The sequence below is a fragment of the Palaemon carinicauda genome, chromosome 20 (genome assembly GCF_036898095.1).
Source record: "Palaemon carinicauda isolate YSFRI2023 chromosome 20, ASM3689809v2, whole genome shotgun sequence".
Classification (NCBI taxonomy): Eukaryota; Metazoa; Arthropoda; class Malacostraca; order Decapoda; family Palaemonidae; genus Palaemon; species Palaemon carinicauda.
Genome location: NC_090744.1, coordinates 73692154 through 73710425, shown reverse-complemented (window position 1 = coordinate 73710425; position 18272 = coordinate 73692154). Strand labels below are relative to the sequence as shown.

The 18272-nt window shown below is 38.6% G+C and overlaps 1 protein-coding gene across 1 annotated transcript; it reads right to left on the bottom strand.

The window, feature by feature from the left end:
- Positions 1-1574: 1574 nt before the first annotated feature.
- LOC137659893 (uncharacterized) lies at positions 1575-7426 on the bottom strand. Its single transcript, XM_068394669.1, has 2 exons — positions 6173-7426; positions 1575-6026 (listed from the first exon to the last, which is right to left on the bottom strand). Exons 1-2 carry the CDS (start codon positions 7424-7426, stop codon positions 1575-1577), a joined length of 5706 nt encoding a protein of 1901 aa, XP_068250770.1.
- Positions 7427-18272: the final 10846 nt, after the last annotated feature.

Below are 18272 nucleotides of genomic sequence, written 5' to 3'. Positions count from 1 at the left end.
AATTGATTAAATGCATATTTCCCTTTTCCTGAAACAAAAACCAACTGCTTACTCATTGTTAATAACAAGCTGGAGGAATGCCCTAGGACACATTGTGAGCTACCCCATCGCAGCGGGTTTAATGACACTTCCCACAGCCACCACAAAATGGCGTATCTCCTCCAATTGTTTCAGATAAAGCCTGAAGAAAACCCAAGTGGACTTCCAACCAGTATACGCCTGTAGTCCCTCAAAGGACATATACTGGAAAAAGTTCAAGGAGGAAGCCACTTCAATTGGGTCGGGACCCAATGGCATACTAGCCAGGTCCGTTCTTCGTATAAAGTAAGTAATTATTACTCTTAACGTTTCCAGAGACAAATCAGACCCAGCTTTTCTTTTTTAAAAGAAATGACCACCTTTAAACTGCACTGTTCTTGATAAATACCCTTTTGAACACTGCACTGGACACAGGGAAGGAGCACCTGGTAGGGGAACTATTTTCAATAGACCCCAACGTTTAGAGGGAAGTTCATTCTTAGCTAGAAAGCGGGATCAGGGTATAAATTAACCTCACCATTATCCATAAATTCAATGTAGTCCTCGTCTCTAGAAAGCACCACAATGTCACTAACTCGAGCACCAAAAGCCATTGCAAGTAAAAAAGATGACTCTCTGTGTAGCTGCCGTTTTCTTCAAAGCCACAGGGATGAGATGGAGAATAGACACAGATACTGTTACTCACGTCACACTTTATTAAAAATTTGATATAAAGTTCAAGTTGATATCACAAGACACTTTAACCAACTTAAAGCTTTAAATCACTTAACACTAAGCACTACAACTTAAGTTGACCATAACTGTAAAAGCTTATACTGTAGTTGGTCAGTACTCCAAGACCAGAGAACCAATGATGAGTACTTTGCTAGTAGTGCAGGCGACGAGGTTCAAGAAACTGAAAACAACAAAGTACAAACTTACTAAATTTGTTAAAAAGAAATTCCATAATAAACAAAGAATTGAATAGTTTGATTTCACTACAAAACACCACAAACATGAAATAGAATATATACAAATTTCAGTAAAGAAATAAACTTACATCTGTGTTACTCTAAGCTACATCCAATACAAGCGAAACGAATTTCCAAAGAAATGTTCTTTACACTTTGAAGACTTCTTCTACTCTGTCAGTCATCAAAAACCTTGATCCTATTTCTAGAACATATAATTGTTACAGTGTGATTCCAACACTAATAACTACCAGAATAAACAATCTTTTCAAGAACTACTCAACACTTAACAAACAAATTACAGCAGTAACTATCAAAAAAAAAAGACTGAACAATGTTTACATGTAAAACGGACAAAATATCTACAATACAATTTAACCCTAATCACCAAGTTGAAAAACAGAGCTTATTTAATAATTATATACACAAATGGTTTCTATAAAATGCTGCATTTACATTCTCGGCCCTATAAACAAATTATTTGTTTATCAAAATCAATCATATCTATAAATGCAGGTGATATAAATAACATCTATAATAAATGTAAAATACTCTCAAATCCTTTGATCCTAATAAAAATAACTATTATAAGCATTGTTCCTCTACTGCAAGGAGAAGAACAAGCTTTTGAATGGGTCGATGGAGCTCTGATGTTTGTGTCTTTAAAATTACACTTCGTACAAAACCAGTTCTGTCCTTTCCAGTGCTGATAACACGACCCATCATCCAGTTACTCCTTAACTGATTATCATCTTTTACAAGGACAATATCACCAACTTGAAGATGCCGCTTTTCCTTGTTCCACTTCTGCCTCTCTTGTAATGTTGACAAATATTCTCTTCGCCATCTAGTCCAGAATAAGTTAGCCAAGAATTGAACATATCGCCACCTCTGTCTCAGATACATATCTCCTTTCTGAAAAACACCAGGTGGTGGCATCACAACACTTGATTTCTGTGTGAGAAGCTGTGCTGGACTGAGTGGTTGTAAGTCATCTGGACTGTCACTGACAGTGGTCAAAGGACGGTCATTCACTATAGCCTCAACTTCTGTGAGAAGAGTGCGGTAACTCTCATCATCCAGTCGTCCAGCATGTTCCTTGAAGAGAGGAGTCAAGACCTTTCTCACAGTTCTAATCTGACGTTCCCACACACCTCCCATATGACTAGCTGTAGGGGGATTGAAGGTCCAGCTGATGCTTTCTTTTGAGAGGAAAGCTCTGATCTGATCATCATTCATCTCTTGCAGTGACTTCCTCAACTCCTTCTCAGCTCCATGAAAGTTTGTCCCATTGTCACACCAAATCTTCTTTACATTTCCTCTTCTAGCAACAAACCTTCTTAAAGCATTTATGAAGGACGATGTGTCTAAGGAATTGGCTGTCTCTATATGAATTGCTCTTGTAGACAAGCAAGTAAATAATACACCATACCTCTTCCTGATTTGCCTTCCTTCTTTGACTTCCTGTGGCCCAAAGAAGTCAACACCTGTGTGTGTGAATGGAGCAGCTGGAATTACTCTTTCCAATGGTAAATCAGCCATCTTCTGGTTTAGAACAGGGTTTCTCATTTTTCTGCAAATGACACATCTTTGTAGAACCTGGCGGACACTTGCATTAGTACGGATAATCCAGTAAAGTTCTTTAAGTTTTGCCATCACATGGTTGCGTCCAGCATGAGCTAATTTTTCATGTGTGTACCGGATAATCAAAGTGGTAATATGACTCTTTCTAGGTAATATCATTGGATGTTTCTCGCCAGCTGAAATTTCTGCTTTGGAGAGCCGTCCATTAACGCGAAGAAGCCTGTCTTTAGGATCAATGAAGGGATCTAGTTTATAAATGCTACTGCTACTACAAAGTCCTCGGCCCCTTGACCCTTCGCTCTTTTGTAAGTGTGTCACTTCCTTACTAAAAGTTTTCTTCTGAATATATCTGATGACTGCTTTTTCAGCAGTATCTAATTCTTCTGCTGTAAATGAACCATTAATTCTAGCTTGTCTCTTAGATTTCAGTATGGAAAAAAGACGGTGATACACAGCAACAGCCATCCTCAATCGATGCCATGAAGAATAATACTCAAGAAACTTATCAACAGCATTTCCCTCCCCATCTTCTGGATGCACTGCAAAACTTGTAGATCCTTCCAATTCAACTACACCATGGGGCATATCATTTTTCCACAGCTCCTCTGGTCTTTTAAGAAAATATGGGCCATCAAACCAAATGTTACTGTTCAGCATTTGCTGACTTGTGAAACCTCTTGATGCAATATCAGCAGGATTCTCTTCACTCTGAACATATCTCCACTGTGTATTTTCAGAGAAATCCTTGATTACTTTCACTCTATTTGCAACAAATATAGGAAATCTCTTTCTATCATTAAAAATATAGTGAAGAACTGTTGTAGAATCTGTGTAATAGAATGTCTGGTCCACTGTAATCTGCAGCTCTTTCAAAATGTGTTGTGCGAGATTTATGGACACCACTGCAGCAGTCAATTCCAGTCGCGGTATGGTTGTTGCCTTTATAGGACACACTCTAGACTTTCCCATCAGCAGAGCAGTAGAAATCCTCCCACTGTTATCAGAAAGTCTTATGTATGCTGCAGCACCATAGCCTTCATTACTAGCATCTGAAAACATGTGCAGCTGTGTGGAAGTCACTGTACCAAATTCCTTTGGTTTGACACATCTTGGAATCTTTAAGTTACTCAGGATTGGTAAATCATCAAGCCACCTTCTCCAGGGCTTCAGGTATTTTTCGGGAATAACATCATCCCATCCCAAGCTGCTATCCTGACAAACTTCGCGAAGAATTCTCTTAGCTGGCAAAAGAAAAGGAGCCACAAAACCAAGAGGATCATAAAGGGAACATACTGTTGACAAAATACCTCTCCTTGTAAAAGGTTTTGGGTCCAAGCTTGCGGAGAAAGTAAAGTAGTCATTTTCAATATTCCACTGAAGACCAAGAGCTCTTTCTACATGAAGTTCATCATAGTCAAGATCACATGTTTGAAGATCTTTTGAACGTTCCTCTTGTGGGATTGATTTCAACACCAGCTTGCTGTTACTCACAAACTTTGTCAGTCGAAAACCTCTTTCCTTCAATGCTGCTGTAACGTCTTTCACAAGTCTTAATGCCTGCTCTTCTGAAGGTACAGACTTTAAATAGTCATCCACATAAAAATTAGTCTTAATGGTGTGTTCTACATCTGGACCATACTTATCTCTTGCATGGTCAGCCGCTGCCCTCAAAGCATAATTGGCGATGCTAGGTGATGATACTGCTCCAAAGATGTGAACACCCATCCGATACTCTGTAAGTTCGCTTTCAAGTTCACCACCAGGCCACCATAAAAATCTTAGGTATTTATGTTGATCCTTTGGTACCTGGACTTGGTAAAACATAGATTCTATGTCACCCATCAAGGCCACCTTTTCTAGACGAAATCTGAGGAGCACTCCAATCAGGGAATTAGTCATATCAGGACCTTGCATCAACTTGTCATTAAGGGAACTACCTTGGTATTTAGCACTACAGTCAAAGACTACTCTAATCTTATTTGGCTTTTTTGGATGGTAGACACCATGATGAGGTAGATACCATGCAGGTTGTTCATCATACGACTGATCCTCCGGAACCTTATAAGCATATCCTTCAGACACCAATTTCTCAACAAATTCCACATAATCTTCATGGTACTTTGGATTTAGTTTCATTTTTCTTCTTTGCCATTGTGCTCGTTTCACTGCCTGTTCTCTATTGTTTACCAAGTTAACTTTATTGGTTCTAAATGGTAGGGGAAGCTGGTAGTGTCCATTGGTAAACTGAATGTTTTCTGCCACTTCTTTGAGGAACTGTTGATCTTCTTGTGACAAACCCTTCTCATCAGGAACTCTACCAACATCTTTCTCACTAAAGTCTCTTTCAAACATATGGACCACAGCTGCAGGAAGAAAACATTCCTTTACCCTTTCAACTTCCTGAAGAAAGACATGGTGACATGAAATACTGTTCTTCTCTGAAGAGTATTTGAAATGTAGAGGGCCACTAACAGTCCATCCATGGCGGTAAAGAACTGCATAAGAATCTTGACCCTTGGCTGGAAGCACCTCTAATGGTTGCAGTGCTTTAGGGCAATTACTGCCAATCAACAAACCAATCTCCAGATCAGCTCTATAATCAGGAATCAAATCAGCAATATTCCTCAGACCGGCTACCTTTTTGAGCAATTTTGGTTTTGGTATCTGTTGATGACTCACTGGGATATCTTGACGAGTAAAGGTTTTTGGCAGATCAATAGTGTTGTTTCCTTCCATATCTGTAACACATAAATTATTAACTGCCAAAGTACTCACAATGTTTACGCCATGCATGGTTTGAAGCTTTAAACATGTCTCTGTTCCAGATGCACCTATCTGCTCTCGTAAACTCTCTATGACGAAACATCCAGTGCTGCCATTATCAAAAAAGGCATAAGTGTCCAAAACTACTTTGTTTCCTTTCTGATATACTTTTACTGGGAGAATAGCCTGTAATATTGTATTTACTTCACTAACATGATTGGTAGTACATGTGCTAACAATAATTTCACTTGCATCTTTGCTTGATGAGCTATCATTTTCTTTATGTAGCTTGAATCTGTCGATATGCAGTGATGTGGGATGCCTCTTAGAGCATGTCTTACATTGCTTCCTTTTCATACATCCTTTAGAGGTATGGTTGAGACCAAAGCATCCAAAACACAATCTTCTCTCCTTAAGGAAATCTATTTTTTCTTCAGAGGTCTTCTTAGCAAAATTCCAGCAATCGTCAAGATCATGGTTTTTCTTGCACATTGGACATGATTTCTCTTTCTCAGACACTATTGATGTCTTTCTATTTTCTGGATTCAGTTCTGCTTGGGTAGCAAAGCTTGAACTTTTGCTCTTTTGTTGACAAGATCTGAATTTTAAGCCACCAGAGTTGTTTTCAGGCTTTGAGTAATTATTTTGAAGAGCAAACTTGCTGAATGCTGGGTCGTTTGCTGCCTTTGCCTTTTTATAAACAAATTCAACCAAATCTGCAAAATCAACTCTTCCCTTTTCTTCCCTCAAATGTCCAGCCAGGCTACACCACTTGTTCTTAAGAAATGTCGGAAGTTTTTTAACAACTGCTTGAAGGTTAGGAAGATGATTAGTACTTCCATGTGTGACAAGTTGGTCATGGCATGTCTGCACTTAATAAGGAATAAAGCAAATGTATACAAGCTATGAGGATCTTCGTGTTTCAGTGCAGACCAAGATATAAGTTTCTTAATATATGCCATCGACACCTTGTAGGGATCGCCATACTCTTGACTGAGCAAATTCCTAGCTGTAGTATATACTTCTGAAGAACTCATATACAAGCATCCACCTATCAAGTCTTTGGCTTCCCCTTCAAGTTGCTGATCCAAGTAGTACAGTTTGTCAGCATCACCCGAAGCATTTGGGGCAATTCTGGCATCAAATGCCATCATGAAACTGGCAAACTTAATAGGATCACCTTTAAATTTTGGTACTTCTATGCTTGGATGCAACATTGCTGCAGTCATGTGCTGCTGTGTCTTCAGGAGCATCTCTTGTTGGGACTGTAGTTGCATATCAAGATTTGGCTCGGAGAACCGACACTGGCTAGAACTACAGGGAACGTTCGCTTTCAACTGAGGAGTATCTGCTATTATATCCGAAGGTTGTGGTTGGAACGGGTCTACATTTGGATTCAACTGGGAAGGAGTGTCTTTCGGAACGATATCCGAAATATTGTCAGCTTCAGCATAAACTCTTTCTCTTGCTTGAGACATTGCAATTTTTGTTTCTAATTCCAATTGCTCTTGCTTTTTTCTAAGTATAAATTCTTGCTCTTCCCTCTCCTGCTTAAGTCTGAGTTCTTGCTCTTCCATCACTTTTGCTTTTTCTCTCATAGCATGTTGAGCCATCAATTCTGCCAGTCTAGCTTTCTCTTTGAGGCGAGCAGATCTTACACTAGTTCTGCTGGACTTGGTCCTGCTAGTGGATGAGGAACAAAGACTTTTTCTATCAAGGTCTGCCGTCAATTGTAATTCACTTTCCTTGACCCAGTTATTCATTTCTGTAATGAAACGATCAATGGATACTGTATTTTCTGAATACCTCTTATTTACTGTGTTTCGTTCACTGGAATCTGTTAAATGCTTCTCATATTGCTGAAAACATTCATCATATTCATCACGTAATTCACAGAAAATAATCATTTCAGACTTCACCAGATGGAGATTATCACAATTATCCATTAGACTAAAGATCTCATTTCTCCTTTTGGTCACAGCAGACAGAGCAGCAGTTTGGGCATTTTTCAAAGTTTTCATTTGCTCTTGTATCACTTCGAGACAATCTTCACTGACTATAGACACAGCAACTTCGCTAGATTCCGGCATTTTCAATCACTAGATTTTCTTGAACTAATGTAGCTGCCGTTTTCTTCAAAGCCACAGGGATGAGAAGGAGAATAGACACAGATACTGTTACTCACGTCACACTTTATTAAAAATTTGATATAAAGTTCAAGTTGATATCACAAGACACTTTAACCAACTTAAAGCTTTAAATCACTTAACACTAAGCACTACAACTTAAGTTGACCATAACTGTAAAAGCTTATACTGTAGTTGGTCAGTACTCCAAGACCAGAGAACCAATGATGAGTACTTTGCTAGTAGTGCAGGCGACGAGGTTCAAGAAACTGAAAACAACAAAGTACAAACTTACTAAATTTGTTAAAAAGAAATTCCATAATAAACAAAGAATTGAATAGTTTGATTTCACTACAAAACACCACAAACATGAAATAGAATATATACAAATTTCAGTAAAGAAATAAACTTACATCTGTGTTACTCTAAGCTACATCCAATACAAGCGAAACGAATTTCCAAAGAAATGTTCTTTACACTTTGAAGACTTCTTCTACTCTGTCAGTCATCAAAAACCTTGATCCTATTTCTAGAACATATAATTGTTACAGTGTGATTCCAACACTGATAACTACCAGCATAAACAATCTTTTCAAGAACTACTCAACACTTAACAAACAAATTACAGCAGTAACTATCAAAAAAAAAAAAGACTGAACAATGTTTACATGTAAAACGGACAAAATATCTACAATACAATTTAACCCTAATCACCAAGTTGAAAAACAGAGCTTATTGAATAATTATATACACAAATGGTTTCTATAAAATGCTGCATTTACACTCTGAGTGAGGTCACGAATAGAAGCCGTTTGATTGTCTATGTCCGAAGAGAATTGGAAAACTTTGTCCAAAGATCAAGAGATAGGCTTCGGTGGGGCTGACGGCCGCAGCCTTGCACAAGCCTTCGGAATTTTGTTGAAGAGATCCAAGGTAAAGTCGACATCAAAGGCGTATAGTATAGGTCTAGTGAGGGCTAAATTGTACGACAAAATTGTGGAAGAAGCTAGACCTTAAACATGCCAAGCAAGTAGGAAACCTGAACAAAAATCCATGGTAATCGACCCTGGATTTTTGTCTTTGTCGTCTGTGACTCATTACATCCATGATGTTTCATACTGAGTCAAGGTGTTAGACGACTCATAGTTTCCACAAATACCCACTTCTCACATTGAAGTTGGAACTTCTTTCCCAGGGCTAGGGGGAAAATCAAGAGATGAAGGTTGTTCGCGCTCCATGATGAAGCATAAACAATCTCCCTGCTGTTCCTCCTGGGACAGAATCAGGTTGATCACAGCACCCACGTGGGGTTCAAATCCGTGACGATAGGGAAAGCACTTGCTCTTTTGGCCACAGAGGACCCACCAGAGCCACCGTCCCTTTGAAAGACTGAAACTTGTCCAGAACCTTCATGAGGAGGTTGAACAGTGGAAACAGGTAAATCTTCTTTCAACGATTCCCATCCAGGAACATCGCGTCAATGCCCACTGCTGCTTGATCCACATTCAGTGCTACATAGCAGAGAAGTATCATGTTAAGACTCGTCGCAAACAGATTCACTTGAAGGCCAGGAACTTGATCTCCCTGAAGGTGGGAAGTTGACAAGTGCCAATGTAAAGACAGCTATCATTACATGGTTTATATAAGGAGACCAGTAGTCAAGGTCTGGATGGATATGAATGTTCTCTTCCAGATTAATATGGAATATTTGAAATTTCTGAGACTAACGGCCTTGCACTTACTTGAATGGGTTATAACACCCCCCCCCCCCCCACAACCATCCAACGAGGTGTCCGCATAAAGTGTCACTACTGAAGGAGGAAAGTGCAATGGCACCGTCTGTGAAAGACTTTTGGCAGTGGACCATGGTCTAAGTTGCTTGTGCAGTAAAACCGGAGTCTACTTCTGATGGTCAAGAAGAGCTTTGGAAGCTCTCCCTTCCCAAACTCTGCTTGCATCTTCGAGTCGTACTTGGAGAACAGGGTCCGTTACCGAGGTGAATTGTAAAGATCCTAGAACCCCATCTTGGCATCACCCGGTGATCATCCCCAACTTGATCAGGAATTCTACTGACATCTCCATTTCCTTTTTCTTGGAGGGAGGAATAGATTGGGACTTTAATATTCCAACGAATCTCCAACCACTGAAAGTGTTGAGCTGGAGACAGTCTTGATTTCTTGAAGTTCATCTGAAATTCAAGTTACTGGAGGAACCGTACAATTCGAGTAGCTGCTTCCAAGCATTCCGTGCCAAGGGAACCCACACTAGGCAGTCGTCCAGGCACACTTTTACTTGGAGGCCTTTCTCCCCAAGTTGTTGTGAGACTGCATCGGCAAACTTCAAGAAAATCCTCAGAGCTATGTTGACCCCGAATGGCATAGCTCTGAATATGTAGCCCTTTCTCTCCCAGCTGAAAACCAGGTAGGGGGAAAAGTGTCGAGCTATTAGAAGATACCAAAAAACGTCGGTAAGATCTATAGTGACAGTCAAAGCCTCCAGGGGTCCGTATTTGTGAAATGGTCAACAACCAGAACCCGCTGCACTAAACAAACAGGTTTAGATGTGCCAAGACTTTAATAGTACTAGGTATGCTTGAAACTTTCTTTGGCACACAAAATAGACTTCCTTGAAATCTCATAAATCTCATGCAACTGATAACTCTTATTTCAGAAAGTCTTATATATATTGGTCCAGATAAGGTGTTGATTCCTGGAAGAATCCCCTGAGCTTTGGTGGTCTTTGTTACCACTTCCAACCCATGCCGTTGGAAATGACGCTTTATGTCCAAGAACTGAAGAAACCACAGTCCTTGAACAGGGCCAGCCATCCCCTTTCCGGGAGACCTTCAATATTTGTGCTGAAGACGTGAACCTCTTCTTCCACTGCCGTTTCAACTTTAGGACTTGCCTCCATTGCCAGGAAGGAATTGGAAGACGACCCGTACTCATACACAGGGTTAAAGGCCGGGGACTGTGACACCAATTGATAGGGCAGAGCGTAAGCAGTCTGACGGATGGCGGCATGGGGAGGAGCAAACGACTTCCGATGATAGGTCAGTTTGCAAGACTTCTTGGGTTGTGGGCCTCTCTCAGGGGTGAACTTCCTCTTCAATGAGATCTCCCACTTCTGGAAAAGGCTCTTGTGCTCTGCGACAGCCATATCTGTAATTTTTTTCACACCTTCTAAGGAAAGAGGTCTTTTCCCCAGACACTAAAGGTGATGGAACGTTTCGGATTGTAGCGGATGGTAGCTATGGCAAGTACATGCTCTCTACTGGCTCGACGGGCCTGAAAAGAAACATAAAGGTCCCTCATAAAGGTGGCAAGATGAGTTGCCACCAGCAAGGAAAAGACTGAGGCATCTGCAAAATTCCCGATCATTTCATTTCCAAGAATCACTAAAAAGGCATCGACACTGACAACCTTTCTCTGGCGTATGACTCAGCCTTAAGAAGGTGTTCGGGAATCATAGGCAGCTTCTCATGAAATTGGCGGCTGACCGCATCCTTATCCAGTTTACCCTTAGTAAAAGTAAACTGGGCATGGTCCAGTGGACAGTGTTATGTTTGTAATACAAGTGAGACTAGTTTGTACTCTTCCAAAACTGGGAGAGTCTTACCCTCACAGACGGCATTTTCCACAGCCGCGTAGGGCAAAGGGTAAGACCCTATAGTCCAGAGCCCCGAAGGTGGCCAACCTCTTACTGGAGACGACAATCTGTGTATTGATAAACCCTAACGTCCTCATATGTTTCACTGCCCGGTGTTGGGCCCTTATGTGTTCCAGGGGGATCAATTCTTTAGGGATGGTAAAATCCCTCAACAAAACCCCCTCAGTTAGTCTCCTGTAGCAAAGGGGGTAGGCATCAATGTGGAGTATGCCCTCGGAGAACACATCGTGTCCAACATACCTCCAAGGATTTTGCTGCATGCAATAAGGTAGCTAGGAGAGCAAGATCTTATCCTTAATCGACTCCTCTTGCTTCTTCAAGGCCCGGATCTCTTTACAAGAGGCCTTGAACATCATCAGCTGGTAATACTATTTCCCCTCCATAAAGGCTCTCATATTAGCCATAAGTACCGGATCTATTGTAGTACCCGAGGTACTCAGGAACTAAGGGGCTCCATGAGCCCTGCAGAACATTTTGAGGGGAAAAAGGGCAGGAGCAGCCCCCGTCATGGAAGAAGTAATCATCACCGTAGGCAGGAAAGCCGTTGTCGTAGTGGGGGCTAAAGAGGTAGAAACCACTGAATCCTAGATGATACCCAAACTTACCTCATCCACTTCCGGCAGTAAGAGTCATCCACCGAAGGAAAGGGTTCTTCATCTATCTCCACTGAATCCTAGACGATACCCAAACTTACATCATCCACTTCCAGCAGTAAGAGTCATCCACCGAAGGAAAGGGTTCTTCATCTAACTCCACCGTCTTCTCAAACCTTCTTACCCAAGTGTGAAAGGACCGCGGGAGAACACGCGGTTGTCATCAGAGGTATCCATCGATACCCATCCGGAGTGAAGTAGGTCCTTACAAACACTGCAATCCTGATGGTCCCAGAACGAGATTAGACCCTCCATCCTCCGACACTTCGCATGTATCTCCGACATAGGCAACTGCCTGTAAGGAAAAAAGGGGTTAAATGAGTACTACATCCTCTAACAGTCACCAAAAGCTGAAAGAAATGGGTTATTAGCATTCCATGTTGACAATTGAGGGAATAGTAATCCCCAAATTGTGATTAATTGCAGTTGGTGAGAAAGGAGATAAAGTACGAAATGCCCATTCCCCTATTGAAGGACGTGAGATTGGAAAGAATAGCCTCCTTAAAATCAGTTGCTATGAGCCAAAAGAGGGGGGTGATTGCTCATGGAAAGAACCATCGCTCCTAAATCTCCGCAGAGAAATGTCCAACTATAAGGCAACGGTACAGTTAAACAATAGTTTAAGCAATCGATGCATCGATTAATGAGCAAGAGTCTATAGCAACCCAAGGGTTATAACAACAGGTTGATAACCTCAATTAGGGAAGACCTGGGAGAGGAAACTAGCCTATAGAGTTATCACCCGTCTATCCGATCCACACCCTCATAGGGAAAGGGACAAATTGATAGAAAAACGATAAGAATATGTAGTGGTTATTTCCATGCAGGGCCTAGAATACCTTTCGTAAAAGGAGCTCCTAGGCCCAGCATACATAAAGAAGCCTCAAAAGTTAAAGGAGTAAGGCCTTTATGTTAGTATGTAGATGAATAAACCTACAGTCAGTAGAGAACCCATCTTAGTTTAGGTAAGATGGTCTCAAATAAAAAGGACAGAAAGGCATATGCCCTATAGGTACCAGTGTTGCCAGAAGTACCGGCAGCGCCAGGGGTTAACAGCATTGCTGCTAAAGTCCTATGTGCCCTAAGGCACAAGTACAGACATCCTTCCACTTATCAATGAAACACCATAATGATAATCTATTCATTAGCAGCATATCATTTATTTTGGCAAGTGTATTCATAACACTAATTCCCCGATAATTACTGCAATCAAATATGTCTCCTTTTTTGAACAAGGTTATCAGTTTATTACTACACCAATACATGTAAACTACATCCTCTCCTTTATACCAACATAGAAGGCATAGGCACGCAAGAATGTATAACCGATGTCCTCCGAGCAATCAACAACAAAAAACTCTTTGTCATCTTCCTCGACATCGAGAAAGCCTTTGAGCTAGCCAGCTCGCCAGCAATTCTCTTCGCACTCGTAGAGAAGAGAGTAATAGGACTCGCACTGGCATAGACTCGGAACTACAACCAGAACCGAGAAGCCATAGTCACCATCTATGGAAAAACCTCTGAATTTATCCCCGTGGAAAATGGAACTCCTCACGGAGGCATACTAAGCCAATATCTATTTAACTTACTTATGGAGAATCTTACCGCTGTAGACCTCCCAAACAGAGTGGAGATCTTCATATACGCCGTTGACATATGTACGGATATGCCCACAGAAAGCGTACTCACGCAAAACTACCCAGAAGGCACTTGATATTATTCAGGACAAATGCAAAGCCCTGAGCCTAAAGATCAACACCAAAGAGACCGAAGCAATGGCCATAAAATAACCGGAAGACCCTCCAAACTTCACTCTCTTGGTAAAACCCATAGAATAGGTGAAACAATTCATGTATCTAGGAGTAATAATCAGCAAAGCTCTTTTACCTGCCAACTAAGTTATCCACCTCAGGGAGAAAACGGAAATTCGTGTTTCAGCCATGAAGTGAATGACATCCCTCAAATAAGGAACATCAAACAGCCTCCTAAGATTATTCTACATTTAAGCAATTCTACCTCACGTTGACTATACGTTCAATACTCACACTCACCTCACTGACAGAAACTCAAAAAGTCTCTCTAGAAGTTGTACAATTCAACGCTATGAGACTCATCAGTGGCTCTCCAATGTGCACCGGACTCTTGCTAAGAGCTGAAACTAATCTAATTTCCCTTTCAGCAAGGAAGAACATCAGAAACTGCAGTATCGTATTCAAGTCAATCAGAGCAGAAAGAGAGTGCCATCTAAACAAGAGACTCAAAAGACTCCTCCCCTTAGAGGAGGAGATTGATCCTCCAAAGACACATGATCTATCAAACAGAATAGCGATTAACCAAGCAACCTAAAAGAAAAAAAAATTCTCCGGCCAACAAAGAAATTAATGAGTCCTGAAGTGTTTGCGTAACAAAAAGTTCAAGTTCCAGGAATTCAAAATTCAACGTGAATGTAAGATTATGAGAAGTATTTAGTGTACTGGTTCATATAAACCCCGACTCTCTCTCTCTCTCTCTCTCTCTCTCTCTCTCTCTCTCTCTCTCTCTCTCTCTCTCTACTGAATTTTGCATGTTAATTCAATATCTGAACAGACCCAAAAGAAAGTTGTAGAGAGGAATCGATTCTAAAACGGAACCATTTTAATTCAATAACAGGAATAAAATGAGGATTACTTTGGTCCAGGTTCTATTTTGTGCAGTATAATCAAAAGAAACATACCAAGCAGCTTTAAGCAAAGACAGGAATTAGGGTAAAGATAATTGGTCAAAAGACTCAAAGAAAAAGGAAGAGCCAATTAGGAGCAACAAAGCAATTCTCCGAATCTGTGTTCACGGAAGAGAAGTATTCCGCCCGACCTTGGAAGTATCTCTCTCTCTCTCTCTCTCTCTCTCTCTCTCTCTCTCTCTCTCTCTCTCTCTCTCTCTCTCTCTCTCTCTCTCTCTTTTGATTTCCGATATTAAGGAAAGAGTATAATGAAACTGCACTGCAGAATGAATAAGTCGGCATTCAATCAATGATTTCCTTTACGAATGATAGCATACAGTTCACTCTGGTTATTATTTCATTATTTCGTAGTAGTTTCCTTGGCCGGTATTAATTTGTTCTTTAAATTACCTTGGTTTCTAATAATAATAATATTTCAAAAGTTAATCTTTTTCATGCAAAGACCAGTCGAGAAGATATCGGAATGACCCCATATAAACCCAGACAAAATAAGCAGAACAGGATAAAAACAGTTTTACAAAAACCCAAGGTATCAGCAGATCATCATATATAAGTTTGTTTATATACAATATCTTCAGTAAGAGCTATTACTCATAAATGAGCTCTTGTTTAGGATTATGATACAATAATTGCAGTTTTAAATATTCTTAGGGAGTAACCAACAGTATATTGAAAAATATCCTTAGTCATTTTCATTGGCTATAGTTATCAATACAAGTAATGCAATTGTAATTGTACAAGTTCTCCCTAGTTTTGTGTTCGTTGCTGAAATATTTTGTACCTTTTTAGATTTCTGTATTTACAATTTTTTTTTTCGTATTTCTCGTTATTTTCAGTAAGACAATTAATATTCAATTATATATTTTCTCAAGTTTTTCATATTTTTTTGCAATCGTGATTTAAATTTTGTGACACGGTTAGAATGAAGTTAATCCTATTTTGATAGAAATATGTGCATGTTTTCATTCGTCAATACCTTAGCGATTTAATCTAAAAGTGAATGTAAACTATATCCATTTATTAAATGCATAACGATGCAAAGGTCACTTTAATCCTTAATTATGCAACTGAAATGGTATAATTACGACTGTTTTCATACATTTATTTAATGTACAAAATTCTTCATTTTGCTCCATGGTGTGGGAATATTATTGTTCTCATTCTCAATGTTGTTGACTGTACATGTCTAAAAACGTTGCTTCGTTGAAGAGAAGAAAATGTTAATTCAACATTCACGTTGCTTATAAGCCTTTTGGAACTTTTTCAGATGATATATGCTGTTTGTGCTCATTAGAAGTTCTGACTTTTACTATATCAAAAGGAATTACTCTAATAATCTATCCCAGAAATTCGGCAAAAAAACATTTTATTTCTTCAAAGTGAGTTTCCACTAATCGCCAAATTGATCAGGGTTTTGGCTATTGATAATAAGGTGATAAAAAAAAATCCGATTTTACCCTAAATGCAACAAAATTTCAGGACATTATATTATCATCTATATGAATTTTTTATTTATCACCTATTTGGAAAAAGCTGGAATATACACTCTTATATATATATATATATATATATATATATATATATATATATATATATATATATATGTATATATATATATATATATATATATATATATATATATATATATATATATATATATATATATATATATATATATATATATATATAAATTTATATATATATATATACACACACACACATATATATATATAAATATATATATATATATATATATATATATATATATATATATACATATATATACATATATATATATATATATATATATATATATATATATATATATATATATATATGTATATATATGCATATGTATATATATATACAAATGCATACTCTGTTTATATACATACATACATATATATATATATATATATATATATATATATATATATATATATATATATATATATATATACTGTATATATAGTATATATATATATATATATATATATATATATATATATATATATATATATATATATATATATATATATATATATATATATATATGAGTATGTCAGTGTGTGTGTGGTTGTGTGTGTGTGTGTGTCTAATACTAGTAAAACTTCTATTAATTTTAGAATTAGTAGCCAGTTACTATAAGCAATGAAAGTCTAGGTCAGAGCCGAAACCTTTATTCCAAAAACGTCAAAGCTAAGTTATTTAGATGTTTTGGTCGTAGGTGGAACTTTTCAATAATACCTAAACTTTCCAGATGTCTCTTATAGTCATCATAAGAACAAGGTTTCTCAAGTACTTGTATTTTTTGTCTGGTGCTTCTACAGTTTCACTTGCATGAGTTGAGCAATTAACTGTCCTACTTTTTAACCTTGTCTAAAAAGGCAGAAGAGGAAGGATTTAAAAGGCATTAGTTTAGCAATCAATGCCATATTAATAGTTATCCCCTGCCGTGAAAAAATGGAATGAAATGTGAGAACGGTTGGGCCACCAAGCCCTTACCAGAGGGATGTTAGATATCGGCCAATGCTGGCATTAAGATACCTTCATACTTCATTCTTACAAAGCGACCAGATGTTAACCTGGGCTGGAGGATGGTAACTCTGTGGAAATCATACCTTGAAGAATGTAGGTGTTGCACACACTAAATACATGGATACTACTCTTCATCATAAATTTTCACATTTATCAATACATTACAGTATATCCTTGCTTAGCTCCAAAATTATCTGTTATTTTGCGCAAGTTACCGAGAATAGGTTCTTTTAGCACTAGCTGGAGAATTGATAATGTTACTGCATTATGTAAATGCGTTTGCGGTAGTTCAATTTCAGCTGATTACCGATCAATTTCCATAATTCCCATATTATCTAAGGTTTTTGAACGACTTTTTGAAAAACGTCGAAATAGGTTTGCGTAAGGTAATCATCTGTTGCCCAGTTTACAGTTTGTCTTTCGTAAAGGTCTTGGAGCATGTGATGCTATTATTACAATCTACAATGCTATAGAAAAATCCATTGAGTGTGGTCAGGAAGTTTGTATGATTGACCAGACCATGATTTTAGTGGTGCCTTTGACCGTATTAATCATGTGGCCCTTGTCTTCAAACTCAAACAGAAGGGACTGGGGATCTTTCCTTAGCATCATTATTGAATCTTTAAGTAACATATCTCAAAGAGTTGTTGTTGATTAACACCATATTGAGTATAGGAATGTGATATCTGATATTCCTTAGAGTAATGCTCTTGCCCATCACTTTTCATACTATATACACATCATATGTGGTTTAGCTTAGAAAACAAGGTCGTTGCATATGCAGATGGTGCTACTCTTTTTGTATAATTTCCATCTCCAGGATGTAGATCTGGGATTGCTGAATCCCATAATAGATATCTAACTAAAATTAATACATGGTGCAAATATTGGGACAAGAAGTTGAATTCTAACTAAACTGAAAGCATGATTGTAAGTAGGGCGAGGACAGTGTCTCCTCAATTTCCAGATCTCCACGTTGTTAATATTTCTTTAACTCTGCATGACTCTTAAAATTTTAGGCGTGATTCTCCACAGCAGATTTACTTTGGGGAAACACATTAAGCCTGTCTCTTCCTCAATTGGATCGAAATTGCCTTAATGAAAAAGTCTTGTAAGATTTTCGGTGATCAATCAATTCTGAAGAAATCTCTTAATTCTTTCATTCTACCTTCTTTCGAGTACTGTTCTCTTGTCTAGTCTTTAGCAGGTGATTTTCATCTTAATTTGTTGG